The sequence below is a fragment of the Oreochromis niloticus genome, linkage group LG12 (genome assembly GCF_001858045.2).
Source record: "Oreochromis niloticus isolate F11D_XX linkage group LG12, O_niloticus_UMD_NMBU, whole genome shotgun sequence".
NCBI lineage: Eukaryota > Metazoa > Chordata > Actinopteri > Cichliformes > Cichlidae > Oreochromis > Oreochromis niloticus.
In genome coordinates this window covers 12,629,191-12,655,801 of record NC_031977.2, presented here as the reverse complement: position 1 = coordinate 12,655,801, position 26,611 = coordinate 12,629,191, and the positions used below count along the sequence as shown (strand labels likewise).

Genomic DNA, 26,611 nt, shown 5'->3' with positions numbered 1-26,611 from the left:
TAACAGGTTAGGTTTTCTTTGTCTTTAAAACTGAGCAGGTTTCTATGTAGCTTGCAAAGAAAACCAATAATTATATATTAGATTTTTACATTTATATATTATTCTGTAGTTAGGTGTTTATAAACAACCAACATTTTCTCATTTAATTTGTAACAAAGATAGATAAGAAATGCTAATAATTATAAGAGTATTGGTCTTTGTGTAATTTATAATAATTTATGATTTATAGAAAAAAAGCTGGGCTTTATTCTGACATTTACTCAGATATTTGTACTGAAAGATTTTAAGCCCAAGTAGAACAATACGGAGACTAAAACTAAAATAAAGAATATCTGTAGCTCCTTAAGCCACCAGCTCAACACTCAGCACAACTAACTGCAACCAGCATTTAATATTAATAGCATAAAAATATTAGCACCAAAAATATGAGAGGGTCCACACATGATGATAATTGGTCCAGAGTTGTGCAGAGATCCATATCATCCAGCTCTATTTAGTTTTAAATGCTTCTTGACAAGCCCTCAACAGCCTAACAACATGAACACGCTTTAAGGGAATTCCTAAGTTGGTCCTGTCCTAGAAAGAATTTATATGTGTTACAAAACTCGTTTTCCACGGTGAAGGCCGAAACGAAAATGCTTATCTGATTTTGTCTTCCTATAAACGTTTTGCATCCAACATTCACCACAAATATTATTAATTAGAGTGTAGCTTATAAAATGTTTTGTGCAGAATACATATAAATACACTTGCAAATTAAATGATGTAAACACAGAAGGCCTCCAGTACATTTCCAACAAATAACTGCCCTTGAAGGTTAATATTGTTATCCCTTTAGTTTGCTTAATAAGCGATTCTATAAGTCAAGCATGGAATATCTCCATTAGTCGCTACAATGACTGCATTGACTTAATGACACTATTGATTGCATCAATAGTTGGAAAGTGCATCTCGGTGTGTAATGATTCTTTGTTTAACATTTAGAAAGTCCTGCACAATGCTCTGTAATATCACAGTGTAAGACCAAGAAAAAACCCCCCAAAGCTTATTATCGGGCAGCCTTATCTTTGTATAATGTACTGCACAACAAAGTATAATCATCCGACACGCAGACACATACAGATACACGAGCAGTGGTTTGGAGGTCACATGCTGTCGACGATATCTGCTAGTTTGGAGCTGCTTTTCCTTTTCCCTCTTACTAATTAATCTTTTTTGGAAACAGAAACAAAACATAAGCAGTGCAGCATGAAGATAAAAAAAACTAGAAGTGGAAGCAGAAAAAACAGAAAAACTAAATGGGGAAAAAAACCATGCCAACTTTTTGGTCTGGGCAGGTTGGCCAGAAATAATTGGCTGTCAAGGCAGCACTGTTCTTTTTCACGGCCAGACCAAGGAGCAATACAAGGACAGTGCGGGGGACAGTAAGAGGACGGGGTGGAGACAGAATGGCCTGTCGCCTTTGTTTCCATTAAAGCTCAACAAGCAGGCCTGCAGAGGGTGTATGGGTCACCGCAGAAAAAGCGAACGCGAATACAGCCGGCAAAGGAGAGATAGAGGAGATTTATTCTTGCTCCCCTGCATTCCGCTCGCTCCAGAGCGGAATATACAAATGTCCTCTTACACAAACTCTGGCTTCATTGATTCAAACAGAGTCTGGGTTGTAACACGGTGGGTGGTGCCTGTCAGTGGGCACGGGCAAGTCTGGCGCTGTGGACGGTGAGCTAACACATCCATAAAAGATGCAACTTATCACATCCTCAGGAACAAACACTTTGAGCGCTGCCACTGACATAATGAATTTCTGAGAGGCCAAGCTGCAGGTTTTTATTTCGCCATAATCTGCGGGGCACAATGAAGCGTTAAGAGGCAGGAGTATGACAGCTACGGTGTGAAAAGATTCTTTTGCAGCTTGCTGCAAAGAACCCTCTGAGAAGGTAGATACAGAGGTGTGAAAAACAGCTAGGGGTGCATGGGAAAAATGCCTTGGCATGCATTCTGATAGGTTTGCATAGACATACACACACACAAATGCTGGTATACATATACAGCTCAGAAGACAACACAGATGCATAATACACACACAAAATTCCCCAGTGCACTTATAACACATAAACACACACACACACACACACACACACACACACACACACACACACACACACACACACATACATGCACACAGCCTAATAAAAATGTGGCAAAGGCTTAGCAACAAATAGGCTCTGCATTTCCTATTCATGAATTCACAAACTCTAAGCCTATCAGCTCAGGCAACAAAGGCAATCCTCTCTCCTGTTCCCCCCCGACTCACTCACCTTCCTGCAGGTACATGACAGCTTGTGAGTAGTTTTGCAGTGCGTGGTGTGTTCTCCCCAAGCTGCCATAGGCCAGTGTCTTGGCAGCCAAGTCATTAGTCTGAGCAGCCACACTTAGGTGCTGTTCTTGGAACACGACCGCCCGCTCGTAGTTTCCTAGCGACTCATAGGTAAGACCCAGGTTTCCATACGCGCGGGCCTGGCGTGTGGTGCTGCCCGCTTCCTCTGCGATCTCCAGGTCACTTTGGTGGCACCGCAGGGCCGTTTCGTACTCTCCCATGGCTTGATATACAGTCCCCAAACCACAACTGGCGTCACCCTCCAGTAGCCTGTCCTGGGTGTCACGGGCGATGGCCAGCTGACGCTCCAGACAGGAGATGGCCTGCTCGTAATTGCCCAGTTGGCTGTGGAGCGCGCCCAGTTCACCGTAGGCCTGAGCCTTGCCTCCACACTCGCCCAACTCATGAGCCACCACTAGCCGTTTCTCAAAACACACAAGTGCCTGTTGTAAATTTCCCATAGCCCTGCAGATCAAGACAAAAAACAGCGATTGTTAGTGTGAAGCAGATTAGAAGTGAGATATGTGATGTAACCTAACAAGAAAATTTGGAAGAATATGTCACTGACAGATTCAGTTAAAGCTGAAACAATCCCAAAATGCCTTTCAAGTTCACAACACTCAAAATCAAAAATCTATTTATAGCACTTTGTTTCATCTCATATCTTGGGAAAACTATATACTTTATTCATAAAGACATTCTCTTAACAGAGAACTATTAGAACGCAACGTGCAGCACACATTGCAGGAAGACTTTCATTTGCAAAGTGCCAGATAATTTCAGTATTGCCGTCAATGAAATATAGATTTTTGCCTTTCATTTCAGTGCTGAAAGCTGCTGATGTCGACAGACTAAAGAGCGTGTGAAAGTATTCCTATATGAGGAATATTTGAGGCATGATATGATATTTCAAGTGCAGACTATTTTGCAGAACACGGTTAACCGTGTAAGATAGGCCACCTGCTCCCATCCTCTCGAGTACGTATTGACAGAGTGGAAATCATCCCATGTGAACATTTATGCGCCTTCGCAGCCTTCAAACAGACTTTTATCACATTCTCAGGAACAGCAACAATTGCTGGCTGCTGGTTCAAATGGTGCATTAAAAGAATAAAAGCCTTCGGCTTAATTAATCTTGTGTGATAATGTATTTGCTTGACTAAGAGCCGCTGGAAGATGAGAGGGGTTTATGTGTGATGTCTATTATTCCCTTCTGAACTCATGCATGGCTAATACTGCTGTGTGTGATTGCTGCCGTGCCATGCTGATGACGCACAATAAGAAGAAAATCATCTCTGAAATGAGGATTTCGGCGAGCCTTCTCGTGTTTTATTTTGCAGTGTCGTCTCCCAGGTTGCTATCGGCTCTTTGAGGCATGAGGAGAAATAGAACGGCGAAGAGACACAAGATGTAAGAGGTTGTCTCAAAATAACTGTGCTTCCCTCCGTTTCAGACATCTGTGTGCCAAAGCCACTTTGCATACAGATAAGGCCAGGGCCGCTAGGCTGCTGCTACTGAGATGGCTAGCGCCACATCCAAGTGCTGTTCACTACAGCGAGGCGTCTCTAAACTATGGTGGTCCATAATTGTGAGAGCAAGGAGACAAATTATATGCAAAGTACTGTCATTAATACTTAAAACTGAGCCGATACAAGTATCTGCTGCCATAACAGCAAGAGGATATTAATGCTGAAAAAAAGTGTTTCTGATAATATCAAAAAAGTACATTTGAAACAAATTCCTAGACTCACCTGTGTCCATTGCCTAAGCCTCTATAGGCTTTCTCCTGGTCCTGCATGCGGTTGAGGCTCTGAGCCACTGACAGATACTGGTCATAGTATTTGATGGCTTCTTCGAAGTCTCCGAGAGCCTCGTAACAGTCTCCCAGATTACCATAGGCCCTGCCCCGGTCCATTACTGCTTCGTTTCCACTCAGCTGCTGTAAAGTGGCCAGCTGCTGTTCAAGGTAGCCAATAGCCTCCTCCATCACCCCTACATTCATTTTCGTGATGCCCATGTTTCCATACACCTGAGCCTCCACAACAGGATCCTTCAGCCTCCGACCGAGTTCTAACTGCTCTTCGTAGCTCTTGAAAGCCATCGCGTACTTCCCGAGGGCCATGTAGACAGCTGCCAGATGACCATGGGCTTTGCACTCTCCTGACACATCACCGAGCTCTTGGTACACTTCCAGCTCCTGGGTATGGTAGCCCAAGGCTTTGTCATATTTCTGTACAAGTCTATAGGTGGCCCCAAGGGCAGCATACGCACAGGCCTCCATCCTACGCTCCTTAACCTGAAACAAGAAAGAATTTCACTATATTGGCATAAAGGACATAACAGAATAATTATAAATGAATAAATAAACAAAATCAACATTTTCATTTTAATAAGAAGAATTGTTCTAGAACAATATGTGCTATGTGGGGCCGCACCTGGTGAGCTAATGCCAGTTGCTGCTCATAAAACTGAATGGCCCCGGCCACATCCTTTTTACAAACAAATATGTCTCCCAGGTTCCCCAGAGCTCTGAAGCGAGCCTGTGCATTGTTCAGGGACTGGGCCAGAGACAGCAGGTACTTCTGACACTCCTCTGCCTTAGAGAAGTCTCCTAGGGCCTTGAAAGCCAAACCAAGGTTACAGTATGCCTTGGCCTGGCTCAGTTTGTCATGTAGATCCTTGGCCAGAGCTAGGTCCTGCTCATAGTATTTGACGGCATCCTGGTAGTTGCCCAAGCAGTAGTGGGCATAACCCAGATTGTGACAAACTTTCCCTTCGCTCTCCATATCTTGGAGGTCAGGAGACAACCGGAGGTACTGCTCATAGTAGGGCACAGCCTGAGGAAACTCTCCTCGAGAGCAATGGAAGTTGCCGAGGTTTCCCAGAGCCCGTGCCTCACTCTGGACATCTCTGAGCTCACGAGCTATGTTGAGATGGTTCTGATAATGCTGCAGAGCACGGTCGTGAGCACCCAGAGCTTGGTAAGCCACAGCCAGGTTGCCATGGGTGGAGGCCTGCGAGGCTCGGTCGTTGACCTCCATGGAGATCTGCAGCTCCTGACGGTGGTAGCGAACAGCCTGGTCAAAGGCTCCCAGGGCGTTGTAGGCATTACCCATGTTGCCATAAGCCCGACCCTGAGCAGCATAGTCATTTAGCTCCTGAGCAATAGCCAGGTGTGTTTTGTGGAGTTTCAGTGCGGTCTCATAGTCTCCCTTCATCTGGTGGATGATGCCTGTAGAGAGAGGATGAGAAAGCAAAAGGATGAAGTTAAAGACCCATTTAGGGGAAAATTGTAATTGAGTAAAATTCGAGTGCCTCGTCAGCTCTTCGTGTACAAAACAAGTCATTTGGTTGTTAAAATAGGCTCTCCGAGCCATCTGTTCTCTGCTTACACAACACACTCTCCCACAGAATTATGGTCATTAAAATGTAGTGCAATCAAACAAGAGTTATTATAACACTAAAATAGAATCTTTTGAATGTTTAAGCTGTCTTTGATGATCGTGTCTTACAGGGATTTTACCAAAATCAACAACTTTTCCACAGGGTTGAAAATAGCTACGAGTGAACGAGAAAGAAAGACAGAGGAAGTAAAAGTGCGGGGGAGTGTGAATAGCAGATGGAAAGCTCAGCAAACAACTTAAGAAAAAAAATTTGATAAGTGTGGAGAAACAATAAATAATGGAGAACCCAGTCTATTGAGCATATTATCTCAGATAAAATACCATCCTCTGAAAAATAATAGCTTTACCCCACAGCCAGGCAGCTATCTGGCACACAGACACACACACACGCACACACACAGACACAGGCACACACACACACACACACATCCAAACAAATGCGCACCCACACCTTTGTACTCATACAAAATGACAAATACACAGCAGAGAGTAAAGAGCCGTAGTAGCAAATCTACCATTCTTCTCCTCCTTTCCTCTGAGCTTTTAAGACTCACTGCTAATCTGTATGTTTCCTCGTTTGCTTTGTCACCTAGCCTTCAATGATAATAACGGCAATGATAGAATTAAAGTAAACTGAAATTGTAGACAGGGTGGCTGCAGGCTAGCGGATGGAGACGAAGAAAACAGCTGCAAGGCAAATAATTCAGTCTTTCATCTACCATACCGCCTGACCATCACGGCTCTGCTGCATCAGCACAGAGACTAATGGGCCAGTAGGATGGGGGTTCAGCCGCTGATGGGACACAAGGGATGGAAACAGTTCTGGAGCCAGAGTGGGTGGGAACTGGGGATGGAGAGGGGCTCTGTGGCTTGTGGTGAGTATGTGATGGTGCCGCTGGGATTAGTTACCACCATGTGTGTTTTCCCATTCATTTCAACCGAAACCTGCCACATTATGAGCCCGAACACAGGCTATGTAAACAGTGGGATTGAAACTAAACAGAAGGCTCAAACGACTGCAGAAGTTACACAGTAGATGTAGAAACGCATTCTGATGTTGGCTGAGTCAAAAAGCAGCACATCTGGCCGATGCCAATGGAAAAAAGCTTTGGTGTCGTTGCAGTGTGAGTCATTGGACTGCACACTGGTTTGACACATTGCAAGCTTTGTCTGTGTATACATACGCATACACACAGTGCATGCATACTTCAGATAATGTTGCAAGACGTTTACATGGTCCAATACACACCGATATTTCAGTCTCAATTAAGTGTAAAATAGGAGACAAATTAAAATACTAAACCTGCCTGAATTGGATGTCTGAAAATTAGACAGAAAATAAATCCACCAGCCTTTCCTGCAAATAATTTAGATTTATTTGGGGAAAACATAATTAAAGATCCCCTGCCTGCTTAATTCAGACCGTGATTCAGCATGCGGCACACACCCAGCGACAAATCAAACCTGATATGCCGTTCTTTGCCTGCTTGTGTTCTCGGGTGTAAGTGATACAACCTGAACTGACCTTCTAATCATCAGGTCACGGCCCTGAGGAATTGGTATGCTAGGCATGCCACACAGCAGAACCCAAACAGAAGCAGCGCTGCCAAATGAGAAAGGAAGGATTCAGAATTCAAATGATGACTTTCATAATGACTCAAATGCATGTTGCTGCTGACTATATACAGCACAAATAAGAGTAAATATGGGGCTTTTAAGTTTGACAAACTTCCAAGTGCTCCCATTCCTTAGAGTCTTTTCTTAGAGTGAAAGCATGTTAAGATTCACAGCAGGCTAGTTGGAAGAGTACGGATAGTTGTAGCCACAAAGTCACTCCCAAGGTTATGCTTTCCCCAGTGGAGGCTGATCTTATTGAGGATATAATGCCTACTGATGTATTACCAGCAAACATGTTCCATGCTGCAGGCTAAAAATGGATCCAGGGCTCGCTGATGGACGCAGGGGTAAAGGAGGCAGGAGACTGGACAGAGGCTGGGGGAGTATGGCTAGGTTTATGGCTGGACTTGGAAGATGCAGCCAAAATTGCCATAAGCCTCAGGCTATGCCTGGAGCCACACTTGAAGCAAGAAAATATATTCTGTGCCCCCCATATGGTAAGAGGATTATGAGGCCCTCTGGGAATAGTATCCAGCATAGCAGTAAATAAAACCATACCAGATATGATGGTAAATACTGCTGCAACACAAAATTTGGGACTTAGTACAACGAGGTTTAGCGGATGTGGCCATCGTTGCATACTGTCCAAATCAAAACGACTGCAACAAAACATCATTCTTACCCCTCAATTTAACGTCTGATTTTACTGCAACCTGTGGAGCACACTAAATGCACTTTAGTGAAATGTATAAAAAATATGGTTCAATTATTGTTTTTTTACACAGCTTTAGAAAAAAAATACAGTGAAAAAAAAACAAAAAAAAAACAGGATAAAGCAGACACTGTGCAATCCAAATACTTTTATACAGAGCCCTATCCATCCCCCCATGACCAAAGACATTAAAAGCATGACAATGTGTTGTCACTTTTCATTACACAGCTGGCTGTACATAGAGGGATATGCTGTAGTGATGACTTTGAGGGATGGTGTCGTGTTCTGAGTAAGTCACTGTGTCATTCTTCCAGGAGCTAGGAAGGTCCGGAGCGCTGCTGCCTGCAGTCAGCTAAGAGGATTTTACAAACAATATTGCTGCTGCCACTGGGCTGATAGCAGGAAAAGAGGTGACCAGTCTGTGTCCAAAAAACATAAATAACTGGGGTTCTATATTTTTATCTCAGAATGAGGTCAATATTTTAGGTTACATGATGGAGAAAACCAGGACGCAATCGTGGAATAGTGTCTCTCTTTAATATTTCGGTCTTTGGTTTCTGCTTCAACAAAGAACTATTTGAGAGATACGATAATGAGTTTGGACAGTATTTACAACACATTTTACCGTACCACAGCTGCCATAAATAGCTGAATAAAAAGCTGCATATATTTTAGTTTCTAGGGAACCAATTGTGAAATTCTGGACTAATAAAAGCTTAGTTTGGCTGTTCCCTTATTCACCAGGGGTCACCATAGCAGATGGAGGTGCATATTTTTCAACCAGATACCCTTCCTGACCCACAACTCCTGGGATTTGCATCTTACCCCAGTCTCGAATCGGGGATCTTTTGCATATTAGGTGAATTTGTTAACCACTACCCTATGGACCAATACAGATATCTATTCAATATCATGAATTAATTGATCATTTAAATAAGAATAACAATAATATTTAAACAAATTCAACTTTATTTTCTTCTTGCTCTTCATCACAGTATCCTTTAGAATTTTGGAACAGAAACTGATGTGGCACCACAGTCAACAAGGCCAACATACTTTTGGACGCACTAAGTGCACAACACTGCTACTTTCTGACAGCCGTCCTCGTCAGCTGGATGTGTGCTACGTCTTTAACTTTATCTGCACTCATGTACTCAAGAGTTATTGAGTTTAGTTTCTAAGCTGAGCAGCCTTGATTGACATCTGCCTGCCTGTTTGGTATCTGTATTACTACCGCATTGTTTTGTGGGAAATTAGCACAGCACAGAGCCCTGTGCATACTGTAAATGCAGTATAAAAAACAAGCATATAAAAGATGCACTACTATTTTAAACTACTTGATGCTGTTAGTATAGAATTTCCAAAACAACCAGCCATTTAAGAAGGCAAAAGAGGATAAAACATCAGTAATCATTCTTTTCTTAAAGAGGCCCTAGTTCTAATTTCATTTATATTTTAAGCCATTCTTTAAATGATAACTCAGTTCTTCCCCACACAGGATACAGTGTAATTATAGATGGCTAATGAGAGTCTCTCTGCTAACACATTTTTCAACTTTAGGGATCTCTTATGAAGTTGAAAGAAATATTGCACTGAAACAGCATTATTTATAGCCGCCGTCTGAGTATGACACTCAGACAGAGAATGTGAAACTTCCAAAGATGATACGGATGATTGTATGATAATAGCAACGGTGCAGGCAGCCCACATATCAAGTGTATGGAAATTAAAGGGTGGATGAAGGATGAAATGCTACATTATATGAAGCATTTTAAAAGAGTTGCACAATACACAATAGCATTGTAATGATCTGTTGGGGGAAGCAGTGAGCTGAAGCAGACATCAGATCCTCCTGGGGTCTGCAGGAAGGGGTGGAGCTGGGGGGTTTTGGACTTAAGGTACTTAATCCTCACTCGCAGACACAGACATCTCCTACAGTCTGACTGACAGAGGCCCAGGAAGGACACGATGTGGATAGATGGGTGCGTGCTTAGAGGGTGGGTGGCCTGCCAACAACAACATGCAGACAGAGCGCTGTGCTCGCCCTCTTCCCTGTGGCTGAGCTGCGCTCCTTTGTGCTCCAATTGACCTCAACCCCTATTTCAGCTCACTAAACCAAGTATCTCTGTACTGTCTACACGACTGACACCTGACTCCTCCTGCCTCTTAACCAACAATGTTCCGTCTCAATTATCTCATCTTTTTCGGTTGCACTGCAAAGTCTCCTGTCTGTTTAGGAATAGGTCACATTTCATGCTGAATTTGCAGAAGTGCCGCAAAAAAAAAGGGCACAGTCGTTCGAGGCAGAGCAATGCTACAGCTCTTTTGTTTCGTTTATTGGCTCCACAGCGAGTCAAGTACTAATTCTGCATGGTGAGCTATACTTCAGTGTAAGAACAAGGACCATGAGAGTGTTTCACAAGGCCTTTCGTCCGGTTTCTGGCTCGGTATTTGGTCATGAGATTAATGGGGCCATGCTAAGGGGAGACAGAGAGCATCTGCTGCTTTTTGGAACAAAACAGAAAAGTGGGGCCAGGCTAGAAAGATACACTCTCTTTCAAAAACCTCTCCAAGAGAGTAACGTAAGCCTGACATCATAATAGGCCCATCACCACTTGACCTCTTCTCCAACCACTGTTCCTTTTACTCCTTTTTCTCCTTACTTACTTGCAGGCCTGCTAATATTTACTTAAGGCATTTACCTGGCCATTAATGGAGAGTTTAAAAGTGTCACAGGGCTTAGATAAATTCACTTTTGAGCATTTGCTTGGCTCCTTCACAGCCCTATCCTTGCAATGTGCATTCATTCATCCTGTTTGGCCAATTAGGCTCACTAAATTCCTCTGTAAATTCAGCTCCCCCCTCTTCCTAGTCAGACTTCTAATATATCCACAGTTACCACTTTTTCCAAAGGCTTAGGTACAAAAGTGAATAATCCGCGTGTATCGGTGCCCCAGGCAAGTCTGGTCCCTGTCTGTACTTTGCTCCAGTTATGGGCAGCACTGGAAAAGTACTGGATTCATGTCCACACAACCATAATATTATGATGCTGACGAGGAAGAGAGCATTCGGTAAAATCATTTCACAATGAGCAACATCTTTTTCTCTTCTTTTTTTTAAAAATCCGCGAATTAGTTGTTTATTCTTCCTGTTTATGGCACTTACTCAAAAGGTTACATCAATTTAACTCCTTCCATAATTGGGTGTCGATGAGCTCTTAATCTCAGGGTCAGCGTCAATTTACTTCAACCAAAGTGACAACAACCACGAGCGCTTAAAATACCAAGTCCGCTGCCGGTGCTACTGACACATGCAATCCATTCTCAAATGACTTGCAAAAGGGAAAAAGCTAAAAAGCACTAAAAGTGCAGACAGTCTTTATTACAACAACTTCAGAAACTCTTTCGTTATACAAGTTATGTTTTGTTTTTCAGAAGCAAGTGACAAGATCTAAATACAGAGCACAGCAGTACACATTGTCTGATTCCGTGTTGTTTTGCGAACTCCTCTCTCTGTTGTTTTCCTCTTTCTGTTTCTGTTTTTGCGAACATCAGCAGAAAGCTCTCCCTGAGGATGCACAATAAAAGGAAAGAAGGGGGAAAAAATGCTTAATTAGGAGTTTCACCTCCAGCCTTTCCAGCTTGAAGGAGCCAACGTTTCCAGTGACTCCTTTGCGTCATAATGGTCAAAAGAGCAGGGTGGCTAAAGAAAAGCAAGCAGCAAAAGGCCGAGCTAAGAAAGCACAAACACTTCCAAACAAACTTATTTGAAGTCTCTTTGAAGTGAAATGCACAGGAGAGAGTGGGCGGCGGGGGGAATAATACAATTTACATTCTGTTTCATGAATACCACAAATGTGAAGTACATGGGATCCCCCTCCGCCTCATTCCTCTCTGAGATATTAAATATTGCTGACTAGGGGGTAAGTTAGCCAATTAATGAATAATAAATGGGGCAGGAATGCAACATTTTCATATCCTTTATAGGTCAGAGTGTGCTGAGCCAGGGCTGCTGGTACCGCCGGGCATCACGGTTAGATATTAAAGCATGGCAATCTCTATACAACTGTACCTCAGAGCCATGTCAACTGCTGCCGCTCCACCCACACTACACGCAACATTAACGACGAGCTGAGAGGGCATAATAAAAGTTTGCTCGTTCCTCTTTCTGCAACTTCTGCCTTCCCATCCCTCTCGCGATGTTTTTCCGCTTTTATCACTGCTCGTTAATCTTGACTCGATCATCCACTCCCTCTTTGTGCACAGCGTAAAGGCAGTATTTCTTTTTTCTCTTCTTTTTTTTTTTTGAAGTCTGAGACAACATCCTGTTAGTTTTAGTCCATATCTTCTTGTGCTACATAAGCAGGCTCGCGGGCACCGATGACGGGAAAAACAATGCACGGCGCAGTGGCGCAAACAAAAACAACAACAATGGGGCAATTACGGACTGATGCTTCACAACCTCCACTTCATTCTCTGTTATCTTCATTATTCAGCTCCTCTTGAATCAGCTATTAAAGGTAATTAAGCGATTCATCAAGTCAGTTTCAATTACTGGGAGCTTGACAGCTGCAGATTACAATCAGTAGGGGTGAGCGGAGAGATGGGGAGACTGAGAGAGGGAGGCATCAAAAAGTGAAGCGAGAGAGAGAAAACAGACAACAAGTGCTAACCGATCAGGCAACACGGAGACGGGCAACAAGCTCTCCTGGGTGTCGAGTGCTAATGTATCCACATGACGGTCCAGGCATGTCCAGGCACCTGTCCACAAAGCAACAGGCTTCATAGTTACCACCCACTCACTTAGCTTCTGCTCCGTCACCAGCTGGCGGTCTTTGATACCACATCAGCTACACTATCATTACTCTGTCATGGACTGGAAGAACTGTAATGTTAATAATGAATAAAACTGCTCTTGCCATCATAACAGCAATCACGCTACAGACAGGAATAAATCTGCTGCCTAACATACAGTGCCCACTCGTAATAAAGCTCACATGTAGCATCATAAAATGTCCTCACAGGCACCCCTAATTTATGGGAACCGGTTACCAGCTTGCTTTTTTTTTTTTTTTTTTTAAAGTCAGGTGTGTGTTGGAGCTAAGAGCAAGACAGAACGTGCAGCCATTAGGCTGGTCAAAGGACAGCTTCAATTTATGTTTGGCTGATTAACCCTGCTCTCTGCTTGCACAATTTTGCGCATTAGGTTAAGGAATAATTCATCTGGAAGGAACTATTATGCCTCTTAGTTGTCCATTAGAGTTGGGTTTACTACAGTCTTGATGGCTATCATAAGTCATCCGGCACAGGTTGTAATTGCTGGACTAAATACAGAAGAATTGCCCCATCATAGACTGCTCATCGGGTGTTGAAAATCCAAAAGGGCACCTTTATCCCCAAGCTTCCCTTCATCATTACATCAGCACACTCCGCAAGGTTACTTTCTAATAATTTTAGCAGGATTTAAATGTGAAACACTGGATTGTAATTACATTTTTAAGGTCCGGCTCAATCAGATATTACACTTCTCCCACCTAATTTCTATATCTATCTCACATTCACATTTCAATTGAAGATGTGATTAAGTCTGAACCATTCTGAAGGTGAGAGCAGAGCAAATTTATGTCAGGGAATTTCCCATTAAGAATTACAGACTTGCATGGGGGTCTATTTACTTTCTGACAGTCTCCGAGTAGAAATGACAGCTGATTATAACATCCACCATCCTCCTTGCTCTCAGTGTAGACTCCTTGCACTTCACTTGCCTTATATCACATTATCTGCTGTGCACTGTCCACTTGAGACATTCATTTATGAATTAAATATATATGTCTGCAAGCAACTTTACACAAAATAGTAATGATAAAGTAACACCACAGCATATTTTCAGTGTATAATATACTGCTTGCCTTTATGAGTCGTAAATATTCAGTAAAACAACGATAAATAAGCAGAGCATTTAAAGAAGACAAAGGAATGCAGCCTGCAACATAGCCAAAACCCTAAGACGAGGCTCTCATACTCATAATCAGCCTAAAACAATGCAAAGAGCAGTCATTAAACACTGATATTTCATCTTTTTAGTCTCCTCCATTGTTCTGTATTAATTCAAAAAACGCCTTAAACAGCTACGTGTAAATATAGAGTAACTGAAATGTTATCTACTTCCAGTCTACAAGATTCCTTGCTATCAAACTACCAGATGCTTCCTCATCTTGGAGGATGTGCTTTGAAATAGATCTGTCATTGACCTCCTGAACAGGATGGCATTTGAAGTGAGGGATCGCACCATATCATGGACAATGGTGACTGACGGTTTTTAGAGAACAAGTAAAAACATGAAAACAAAAATCAACAACAACATAAAAGTTTCCCTCAACTTCTGACAATGCAAAGCAATATGTCCAATAAAGTGTAAGTATTCGAAATCTTGGTAGAAAGTTTGAAATCAGATCAAATTTGAAAATTTGATCTATTTTTGAACCTGAGCCCCAGTTTTACATCTTTCTGGGTTGAAATTGATTATAGGGACAAACATGTACGTGGAATAGTTCCAGTGCTTAACAAGAACACTAACCAGCAACTGCAAAATAGCTGCAATGCCATTCCGCATGGCATTTATCCACATAAAAGGTTTTGCCACTTACTGATTTCAAGTATGTGACAACACAAAGAACAGATGCATGTAACTGAAGTCTCAAAAAGTCTTACAGGAGGTGACTGGATGGAGGATGCGTGTGAAATAGTTGTGTTAAGTGACAAATGGATGAAAACACTCCAGTCTCGACACTGGGCATCGCAAACTGTCGTGTTAGCAGTGACCATATTGACACATGATCACGACTTCCACTTAAATAAGAGAATTAACCCTTAGTAAGGTGCATTTTCCTGAAGGAAAATGTTTTTATAAGAGCAGAGAGACTTACATATGTAAGTTATTTTGATGATCAAACTTCCACCGAGCGAGTGAGTATTAAGTGTTTAATGGATTAAACGGTTTGTCTGCAAAATGTCAGTAAATATTGGAAGCTGTCAACTGTAATTGCTCAAAGTCGAACATAAATTAATCAGATTTCTTGTTTTTTATTCTCCAAAACACAACAAGACACAATCTATAATCAGACAAAGAAAAGCCTGTTTATTTCCTGTTGATTAACTAATCAATTAATTAACTAATCCTTGCAGCTCTAAAGGAGCAGCGTGATTATACAGTTTACCTCTTGGTTGTCAACACAGAGGATAACATGATTGCTGCTGCTGTAAGAGCATAAAAACACATAAACCATTGAGGGCCGTCTGTATGTCTTATGGATGAACTGCTTAAACAGTCTGATCAGTTAACTACCAACTGACCCAGTACACCAGTTCAAACGCAGGCCTCCTGATTGTTAATGCAACACAGTTTTTGGTCTCCAAGCATAAGACGTCACCTCTTAATCAGTGACGTCTTATGTTATAGTATTATCTTTCTTTCGTCTTGTTAGACTCTACTATGGATTCAGATTTAGATTAATTAGAGATAAATGTATAGATATAGGAATATGTATTTGTTCATCATTCTGTGTGTCACAATCGTAAGAAATCGGCTAACAGTATCAAAGACCACAGCGTACATTACACAACAGCCAACCTAAAGTTAAGTGTTACATACCTAAATTGGAAGAGGCCCTTCCTTCTGCAGCCCTGTCCTTCAAGCCCTCGGCTATAGCGAGCTGCTGTTCGTGGTACTGCTTGGCCCTCTCCAGATCCTGCATACAGCGGGCAGCATGACCCAGTCCTGCGTAGGCTCTCATCTCGATGGACTTCTCCTCCAGCTCTTGCGCAAGCTCCAGAACGTGAGTATGGTAGGACATGGCCTTGTCAAAGTTGCGGTGATAGTGGTAAGCGCTGCCCAGGTTACTATAGGCCCGCGCCTCCTCACGTTTATTTTCCAGGGCCTTGGCGATGCTCAGGTGCTGCTCGTGACACTGGACAGCATTATCAAAGTCTCCCATGGCAATGTAGACAGCTCCCATGTTTCCCAGCTCGCGAGCCTCAGACAGCTGATCTTTGGACTGCTTGGCCAGAAGGACACACTGCTTGTGGCTAGCTAGGGCATTCGGGTAGTCCCCTATGGCTGTATATACATGGCCCAAGCTGCTCAGTGCCATTGAGGCAGCCTAGAGAAAAAGAGAAAGGCAGATACTGAAATAAACAGCAAGATACTAAAATCTATGCAAATGTAAAGAAAAAACAATTAATTACACCCACATTTGAGCAACAGCAAGTTTTTGTTTTTTGCTTCTACTTCAGACATTCCCCACCCACACCAATATGTCCCTTTACCCAGATGTACTGTAGATCAAATGAGGAAAAAAAAGGAAAGAAAGAAAATCTAAACTCCCCAAATCTCATAGGAGGCTTAGTGCTCAGAGACCGAACAACAAACAAAACCTGATTTGATTTTGTCTTTGGCTGAGCGAGGAGGGGGGTAAAGTGTGATGCAGATCAGCGCAGCAGCAGGCTTGTTTTAAAGCCGCCAGTTTGCCCACTGCAATCACGCTTCGTGGCGCGCCACCACCAACGGAACAAAGACACTGCTAATCAGGAGGGAGAGAATGGGTGTTTTAGCTTCACACCAGAGCTGCGGGCGGCCAGCTGACTGACTGCTTTCAAGATCTCACGCGCTAAAAACGCGGTGAACAGAAATAGACTCCAGGCGTTGCCATTTACTCAGTCTTTCCATTTTTATAACCAATGTCCACTGTGAAAATGAAATTACAGAAAACACTGGTTATACCTGCAAAATGGGAGGCATTTCAGTATATAAATATAGAGGTTTCTAAAAGTTGATTTTTGACCCCCTATATGGCACATTCACTGCGAGCTTATTAGCTGTTTATATGGAGGATAAACAGCTGGGAATTAGGGTCAGTTGTCTTTGTGTGAACAGATGTTCAATTACTCATGCAGGGGCATCTAATAAAGCATCTCCTTCCTGAGGTCCCACTCTGCATCCACCAGCCAGGAAGAGGGTTGGAGGGAGGCCAGAGGAAAGGACAGACATCCTGACAGTTAAGGCCACATCAGAGCCCATCCTGGCCTGCGTGCAGCCTCAGCAACAGAAATGACCTGGATCATAACATACGCAGAAAGTCAAAACTGGAAAATTAAAAGTTACAGTTATAGCAAAGGATGAACTACCCAATGTAGGCGTGAGAAAAAGCAAGGGACCTCCGTGAATTCAATTCGCTTTAACCATTTCCATATTGCTTAACAAATACGGATGTGATTTAAAGAACTGTGCTGGAGAGCAGGAGATGGGGGTTTTTTGTTTTCTTTTTTTGCATCGCTCCAGCACCACTTAATGAAAATATTGAGCGCTCTGAATAAATATAAAAGCGAAGAACATTGCTGAGAAAAAAAAAAAAAATCAATACAATCAGACACTCTTGAAAATGCTTATAAAGACAAACATTTTTCTCTGAATCTTTCACACATTCTTTTTTTAATGCACCAAAACCAGCACGATCGTTCCGTCATTTCACATAGCTGCTGATGCCTGGAATCAATTACCTGCTGACATAAGGACTTCCAGCAGTTTGCTCAAGTTTAAAGACTCGACAAGGCATTATACAAGCCCAGGGAGGCAATTATCCCTCCGTCACAACTGTTGCTGTTTCATGTTCCCAGATAGCCTATCTAGAGCTGCTCAATTACATGTGCCTTTTGAAGCTTCCCTCCATCTCTCCGATTCAAACTTCAACTCTTCTGAGCAGAAAAACAGAGAGGATTCCTCATTTCTGTCTGTCTTCAACCGGGCGCAGTGGGAGTCAGGGGAGAGAAAACGGGGGGTGGGAGGGGGGCACAATCATTCTCCAGTTGAGATGAGTTGCTCTTGTGATCAGTGTCCCTCTAAAGTGAGACTGCAACGCTGCATTTTCTCCTCAGATGGAAGCCAAGATAGGCAGATAATGAGGAGCCAGCCTTCCCAGTTACAGAGGATACACAGCGTTTGGCTCGGTGTTTTTGGACAGTGCTTGGGACCATATGAATCTTTCTCACTTCTGACTGCAGTCCTCCCCAACACTGCTCATTTTGACTCCCCGCTAGTTGCAAAAAATAACACTCAGTCGGGGAAGAGGAATAATGCTGCGTAATTTCTGCCAAATTGACTTCATTCTAATTTGAGTCCATTTCTTTTCTGCACTTATCTTTCCTCCCTCCACATTCTTACGCTCGTCTCCCCCGCTCCGCTCAATTCGTCTGGAGAGTCAGATCTGATTGTGTTTACAGAATCCAGCCCTTCTCCGGATGTGTGCTGATTTGATTAATCCCAACGCCGTCCATTATAAACTGTTGATAAACCACTGGCTCTTATCAGCAAACACATTTTGCACCAAAGGTCTGCTAATGAAAGGTAAACTAGTTCTGCCCGGGAGAGAGGAGGGAACGAGAGGGATATAGAGGACGGGCTGAGATGACATGTTAATCAGAAATGCTTGGCTCCGTTTTTTTCCCCTGACAGGGACTGTGGTTTAGGATTTCTTGCTGATTTTTCTCTCTCAGACTCCACGACTAAGTATGTTTATATTTTGTAGCACATAAGAGAAATGGCTGCTTTCATAGAACATGCTAGAAGTAATGCATTATACTTTACATAATTAGCCCCTTATGTCATGCAATGAGGCTGCTTTTGATCACTGGCCTTGGTGGTATGCACGTTGTGTGACTCTGAGCCCCTGGTGTGTGTTTTATTTCTTACACTGGAACAGACGAGTGCTGCCCACCACTTCACTGCAGCACTGAGCTGTGTGGTTATGCCTCGCCTTGCAGCTGTGGGACTATGGCTCTTTGAACATCCTCCTTTTTTTCACTTTGGACCTATGAGGTCTGATATACTCTAAACAACCAAGGCTATCATCACACACTGGCAGAGCTTATAGGACAAGCCTGGTTGCCATGGAGATCTAAATAGTTGGATTATGGTTGGCCTTGTAGAGAGACTCCCACTACTATTCTTATAAACATAGGTGTGGGACCTCCTTCTGTGCGAACAAAAATAGGCAAACAAAGGCAAGGGCGAGTGTACAAACAAGCATCCACTGCTCTGCCTGTTGCTTCTTCAGCTGAACCTGGTGGCTGTATCTGTATCTGGTCAGAGACACGCTTCTTCACTGGTGCATATTAACAGGTTTGAGCTAAAGAGGAAATCACAAAGGTCTGAAGTCTAAACTTGCTATAGGGGCTTATGCGTAAGTGCACAAAGCATAAAAGTGATAGAATTAGAGGTCAGTAAGGTGTAAGATGTTAAAGTTTACCCTCTGTCCGAACGGCATGTGCTGCAGCAGGGCAGAGTAGCTCCTATTTTAGTAAAGTCTTATTAATGGTATTATACGGAAGAAGCGAGGAGTAATCAGAAGAAGAAAAGTAGTCCAATATGCCCATTTACAATGTTACGTATTTAAATGACACATTTGAGTGCTTGCCATTCATTATATCTGTAAAACACAAGTCAACTTTATTTATATAGCACCAAATCACAACAGCAGTCGACTCGCGGAGCTTTATATTGTACAGTAAATACCCCACAGTGTTAGAGAGGGAACCCCAACAATCAGACGACACCCTATGAGCAAGCACTTGGCGACAGTGGGAAGGAAAAACTCCCTTTTAACAGGAAGTAATGTCCAGCCGAAAGGGGCAGCCACCTGCAGTGCCCGGCTGGGTGCGAGGGAAGGTAGACAGAACAAGAGATACACAAGCTAAATAAACAAATATCAATTTTAAAGAAGCTTGAACCAGCAAAAATCTGTGTCAGCTGTGTTTGATCAAAGCTACAATGTATCGAGCATACGCCATCATTAACTTCCTGGGTTAACCCAGGCATGAAACAAGCATCTGAAGTGATACCAGTCACTTCAAAAAGGTGACTAGTGTGACTGAGAACATTTGCAACACCACACGCTCGCACCTCAATGTATTCTCCTGCAAAAACGCATGCACACAGGAACAGCTGTCTAATTAAAAGGCAGTGCAGAGGGAAGGCGAGGAGGACCATGCACCAGTGTTTCCCTTAACGAGCTGGGCTCAGGCAGCAACAGGAGCCTGGCTGGCAGGGAACAGAACCACACACTGGAGGGAGCGGGGGGGTGCAGGGAAGAGCAGAGTGGGAGGAGGAGGACTGGGGCCTGATAAAAGGCTATGGAAGAGATTGTGTTTGAAGGATGAGAGAAGAGAATGCTGGAGACGTCCCCAGGGCGAGGATGTCTTTAGATCTGAATTCACCTGCAGAGATGCATTTTGACAAAAAAGAAAACATCTCAACAGTAATAAACGGAACAGACCAGTCACAGATGCTCTCAAAGGAACTTGAACGAGGCTTTTTAAAGGTGAGCGTTCTTGTCTATGCGTGCAAAAAAACAAAACAAAACAAAACAACAACGAAAAACAAAAACACATATATGCATGTATGAAAAAATGACAGAGAAAAAAGGGGGGAACATAAAGGAGGCACGCTGGCGACGTCACTCTGGAGGGTTGGGGGTGGGGATTTGTATGATAAAATATTCATCTGGTTTTATGGGTGTATATTCCATTCTCTTTCCTCGCTCGGTGTTTGCACACAGATATGGATCCTATGGGAGCCACCATTAGATCAGCCAAATGACTGCCTCTCTGCCATATCAGAACCTTCTGTTTTTTTTAAGCAGGCAAATGCTCTGCTTTGCCAAGCGAGGGCAGGTACAGCTGTGGCTGATTGCTCGCTTTCACACACGCATTTGTGAGCTTACACAAACACACACACACACACACACACACACACACACATCGAATGCACACAAGTCCACGGTGGTTGATAAACTCGCTGCAATCCAAGCTCAATTCAACGTTGCATCTTCTAGCCAAATTTCAGCCCCGTTTCTCTTTTCCTTTCCAAGTTTGAAAATAACATTCATAAAAGTCATAACTCTGTTGCTTCCAGAATTGCAAATCAATGAAAGACGGGCTGTATCATCAACTGTGCCTCTGTGGGAATGTTATTTGTTTTTGTCTGAGAAGAAAAGAAATACAGGCATAATTTTGGTGGCTGCCAATTACGTTAATCAATCGCCAGAGCTGATGTGATCTATTCACACTGAAGAGATACCAGCGGAGCCACTTGTTTTTGTCTGACCTGTGTAACCTCCAGCGTGTAGATGAATGACGCCAGAGGTAGGAAGGTTAATAATTCCTTTAGCCTTCACGGGACATGTGCACAAAGGATTGATTGTCACTAAAGGTCAAGCAGTGGGCACTCATTACAGCTACTGTGCTGCCTGTCAGACTGACTACTGCAGTCACACAGAGCCGCACATGCTGTACACTCACTGCAAACGTATAGACACAAAATAACGTGTATCATTAGCTAACGATATGCCGCATTTTTACTATCTCACTATCTCACAACCTAACGCACGAATATGCCACATGTATCCCTGAGCTTTGTGTGTTCTGTCATGTTTGCGCATCTGTGCGTGTGTGTGTACTTCTGTGCTTAGCCACATTTTTGCAACTGTGTTCTGGAACATGCTTCTACTCATATCCACTCGCGTGTTTGTTTGAGGCTATAGCCTGTGAGTTGGTGGCAAACAGGCAGCTGAGAGGGAGGAACACTAGAGGGACAGAGTAAAATTGAACCTGACAGTCTCCATTGGTGTTGGTGGAAAATTTGACTGTTCCCTTTAAGTGGTGTGGGGGTTTGATATTTCAAGCTCCCTCTCTCTGACAATATGCTAGACAAAACAAGGCTTACAGAAATGGCCAAATGTTAAGTGAGGAAAAGAAAGCGAGGGCAGCACGGTAACTGAGCTTCCCAGCCCCCCACCCTCAGCAGCCCCCTACCTCAGAGTGCCCGTCCCCTGTGACAGGATGTCAGCATTGTTCAAATGCAAAAACAGCCCTCCTGCCTGCTGATATAAACACATGAATCTAAAGTCTGGTTGAGGAGGAAATTGAAGAGGTGGCACACGGGGGAAGTGGGGCACTGTGAATGAATCTTAATGTACTCTAAATCAGAGCAAAGCCTTGAAGGGTTGCACGACACTGCTGTTTATTTCTGTGCTAAAGTCAAATCTCCACAGGCATAGCTGTGTGTGATGCCTGCTGCTGTAGGGAATCAATTCTTGAGAGACCTTGTGGTGACAGAAGGGGAAATCACAGTGGTGTTTCAAAGTCATCTGAGAGCGGGGGGGGGCTTGAGGTAAACATCAAGGCTTGCAAAGCCTCAAGCAAAGGGACACAGAACAGAGAAATGCACGGTGCTTTGAAGAGCGGAAAACACCTTCTTTAAACTCTAATAATACTGAATGTAATTGAAAATGACTATTCAAAGTTAATCCAAAGGTACTGCAGGTGGGATAAGCTACTGGGGTGGCTGCTGACATGATTTTATCGATCCATGTGTCATTATCAATTCTGTTTATAGGTCCCTCTCTTTATCTGTTTACTATCGATTGATTCCTGATCAATTTTATGTGCAAGAAAAAGACAGACCCACAATAGTTTTCAGCATCACGGCAACTTTTCTTTATTATCTCTGGAAGGTGAAAACAATGTCGAAAAAGGCTCGCATGTGTGAGAAACCTCCAGTGCCCTGAGTTTCATGTCATTCAACACTGATAAAAGAAACTGCAAAAGCAACACAACAGTCTAAAGTTAGATTAAAAGGGGTGTGCCATGTCATCATATAACACTGGTTTCAAAGTCTATCCATTAAAAGCTAATTAGCTGCCGTTATGGTTTCCTGCTGCGGCTGAGGACACGGTGCCAAATATAGCGTAGCTTGTAGGCCTCCACTTCGCATCTGTTAGCATTCAGCAGGATACCAGGCAGTCAATCCAAGGACGCACAAGTCATGGGTTATTCAAGGGCATTTCAGAAGCCTAAAGATGGGAAGTGGTGTGTCTCTGTTAGTCTGCACAGCTGGACAAATCAGGCCTGGCATGTCGAACTACACAGCTCAATCTTTTTAATGGTACACAAGAAAATTTGGTGTGCTTGTGAGGAGAGGAGAGGAGAGGAGAGGAGAGGAGAGGAGAGGAGAGGAGAGGAGAGGAGAGGAGAGGAGAGAAGAGGAGACAAGTAAAGGTCTGAGGACCTGGATCAATATGAGCTGGCCAGAGTTGGTGCTTGGAGCACCCTGACACAAAGAATGAAATGAAGTGTGACAACCAAACGTCCAGACTATCACCACCTCACAGTTCTCTTTGAGGGGAGATAGGCGCTCCTGCACTGCTCTCCTCTAATCCACTAACACTAACACCTAATGGGTTTAGACCACATCGGATTTCTGTGAAACAGAACTTGACTTCTATCAACTTTTTTTGTTTTTAAAGTAGCATTCTCACAACGGGGGTTTCAATCTAGATCAATGCTGAAAATAGTAAAGAGAAGAAAGGGGTATTAAAAAGTAAAGATATGCTGGCTTAATTAGTCATGACAAGCAGTGCACATCTTTAAGTTTCCTTCCTCTGTCTTCTCAGTAAGTCAGCAGCAATGAAACAGAGGGTTTGCTGCTGTCTGCTTAACAGAAAGTGATCCCAGATCAGAAGGATCACGTTTCCCGGGCTATTATTTTTGTTATTATTATTATTATTAGTAGTAATCGTATTATGAGCGGACTAGTTAAATGACTGCTTAGAGGTACACTTGACAGACAGAAGACAATATCAAATTTCTATTAAGATATTTAAATCTACACAAATAAGTCTTTTTCATTAACAGTGGGGCAAATGAATGTTTGAAAGACCAAACAAAACATTGCTTTTTGGCCCCTTTTATCTCACTAATCATGCTGTCATCAACCCTGTTTCCACAAGCAACAGCAAAATACTGCTGTCAACAAAAAAGCTCTGATAAACCCACCGCACAATATCTGCACAGCAGGAAGAGTCAAATTGGCACGAGCTGGTGAAATACCTGCTGGTGAAAATCTAGCAGCTAATGAGCCACATATTTTTAAGGAACTGGTGGTGACCATGAAAGAGAGAATGAATAATGATTTTTCAGGTAGCCATAAATGCCAATGTTGGTTTGTGTCCGCTGGTTGTACAAATACTCTATGCAGTCCTGTGAAAAAAAGTACAGCTTTACTACTCCCATAGCAATTAAAAGGGTAAGGAACAGTTAGGTGCTGCATTTGATTAAGTGATCATCAGCAAGTGTAAGCACCTCTATAAAGGTTCTGAAAGGTTGCTAATTGGAGCATTCAGGTGTGTGTTAACATAATCCCACAATCTTGCCAGGAGTGAACATCCCAGCAAATTCCCCTGAAGTTCCACCAAACAATGTTCAAAGAAACTGCAAAAACCCCAAGGGCTACATCTCAGACTCTACAGTCATCCTGTTAAATGAAAGATGAGACCAAAGTGGATATAATGCACAGTGAAAACCACACACAGCGCATTAGCACAAACACCTCATAGCAACTGTCGAGCATGGTGGTGGAGGGGTGCTGATTTGAGATTGCTTTGCAGCCACAGGACCTGGTAGTCACTGAGTCAAATATGAACTCTGTATACCAAAATATAAAGCTGAAAATATAAATCTGAAAAATGGCTGAAAAAGAAAAGAATCAAGGTTTTGCAATGGCCCAGGCAAAGTCCAGACCTCAAACTGACAGAAATGCTGCAGTGGGACCGTAAGAGAGCTGTACATAAATGAATGGCCACAAACCTCAATGAGCTGAAGCAACACTGTAAAGAAGTGTGAGCCAAAATTCCTCCACAATGATGTGAGAGGCTGATAAGGTCATACAGAAAAGGATTACTTCAACTTTTTGCTGCTGAAGGTGGTTCGAGAAGCTATTAAATCATGTGGTGTACTTTCACAGGACTGTCAGAGTCTTGTTATATTTTTCACATAATATATGAAAATTTGGGGCATTTCTGGGTATTTTTTTAGGTATCGGACATTTTATTTTCCTGAAAAAAAGATCAGATTTTTGTTTTCTAGCTTGTTATGCCCTGGAGAAGGTGAACTCAAATGTAAATTTTAAGCTGCTTAGATCACATCACTAATGCATCACTAATGAACATTGGAGTCCGTCTTGGGGAACAATATGCAGCGGTACATGATGCCAGCTGCTCCTTTCCAAAAGCAGCTAAACATGTAGTTTCAGTCCTATGTACAAACAAGGAATGGCACATAATAATAAAATCAAATGCTCCCATCAAGAAAATCTCTCACCTCTCGTGTGCAAGTTAAATCGCTAGCTAAATCGTGCTTAATGCTGACTCTTGTCATCATGCTTTGCAGTATTAGGAAAATAAATCAGCAAAGACATGCAGCTGAGTGAGTGAAAAGGCCTTGTTCTACCTCCAGCCAGGCACACAAACCATTTAAATCTCTTCCTCCCTCTGTGCTTTTATTCCCCAAATGTAATTACAAGCCTGGTGATGGTGGCTACTGTGGCCTAGGCAGTCTGCAGAACACGGCATCAACACCAGCACTTTGCGGGATCAAAAGACGGGCTATCCCTCCAAAGCACTTTCGCACCTCACTGCTCCATAGAAAGTGGCTCCTCCGAGCGACACCAGACTAACCCCATGCTTTCAGCACCGCTGGGTGCTTTGCTTCAGCCGCAGGTGGACAGAACTGGTCTTCCTGATAAAGACTAAAAGGAGGATTTCAGCACTGGCCTGTATTACACATTCATAAAAAACATTACCCACATACGCACACGAATACACAGACTCAAAACCACGCACGTGCACACTACCTCCCACTGTGACAGAGATTTAAGACAATGAGGATGGTAAGCTCCCTTAGTGCAACATGATGGAAACCAAATCCCAGAAACATTCCATTCTCTGTCCCATTTGAGACGTGTGCGCCTCCTGGGGTGACGCTGTTCCTGTTTGAAATGTGTGCGACTCTGCGAATGAAGGCAGAACAATCAAAACCAAATTGCCTAATTAGTTTTCTTGAGTCTGAAAATTCCCCAAGATGTGCACTACTGACGGCATTCATTTGCAGGTAATACGGACAACTAAGAACAAGGCTGACTACAAAACCCCCCCCCCAAAAAGCACAATAGCAGATGAGAGATCAGCGGCATTCCAGGTTTAGCACTGGGATGTGGTGCAGAGGACACAGGAAGGGACATTCCAGAAATAATCGCCGCTTTTAAAGGCATGTTTTGTTGGCGACGCTGGGCCACCTGCCAGTGGTGCCTTCAGCTGTGAGCACGCGCCATGGGACTCTGATTGACAGAGAGGGTAAATAGTTGCTAGCGGGGGCCCTGATTGTATCTTTCGCCTGTGGCAGAACAGGAGCCAGAGTAGAAGGGTGATTGGCTTTTGTTACAGCCCTTCAGCCACGAATTAAGCTGGCACCTCAGCCAAGCCACCACACACACACACACAGAGAGAACCCCCCCTTCTTGTAAATAAATAAACAAAATAATAAAAAAGCACATCTATTTCTTCTTCTTTAGCACAGGCGTTCCTAGAAAAATAAAAGAAATCACATCACATTTTGG

General features: G+C 43.1%; 1 protein-coding gene across 1 annotated transcript in view; it reads right to left on the bottom strand.

Moving 5' to 3' along the window:
* LOC100707538 (tetratricopeptide repeat protein 28) overlaps positions 1 to 26,611 on the bottom strand; it is a 180,778-nt gene that overhangs the window by 22,888 nt on the left and 131,279 nt on the right. Inside the window, 4 exon segments of the mRNA XM_005473175.3 lie at positions 2,319 to 2,842; positions 4,129 to 4,673; positions 4,813 to 5,609; positions 15,761 to 16,268. Of these exon segments, the coding sequence (XP_005473232.1) occupies positions 2,319 to 2,842; positions 4,129 to 4,673; positions 4,813 to 5,609; positions 15,761 to 16,268 (2,374 nt within the window).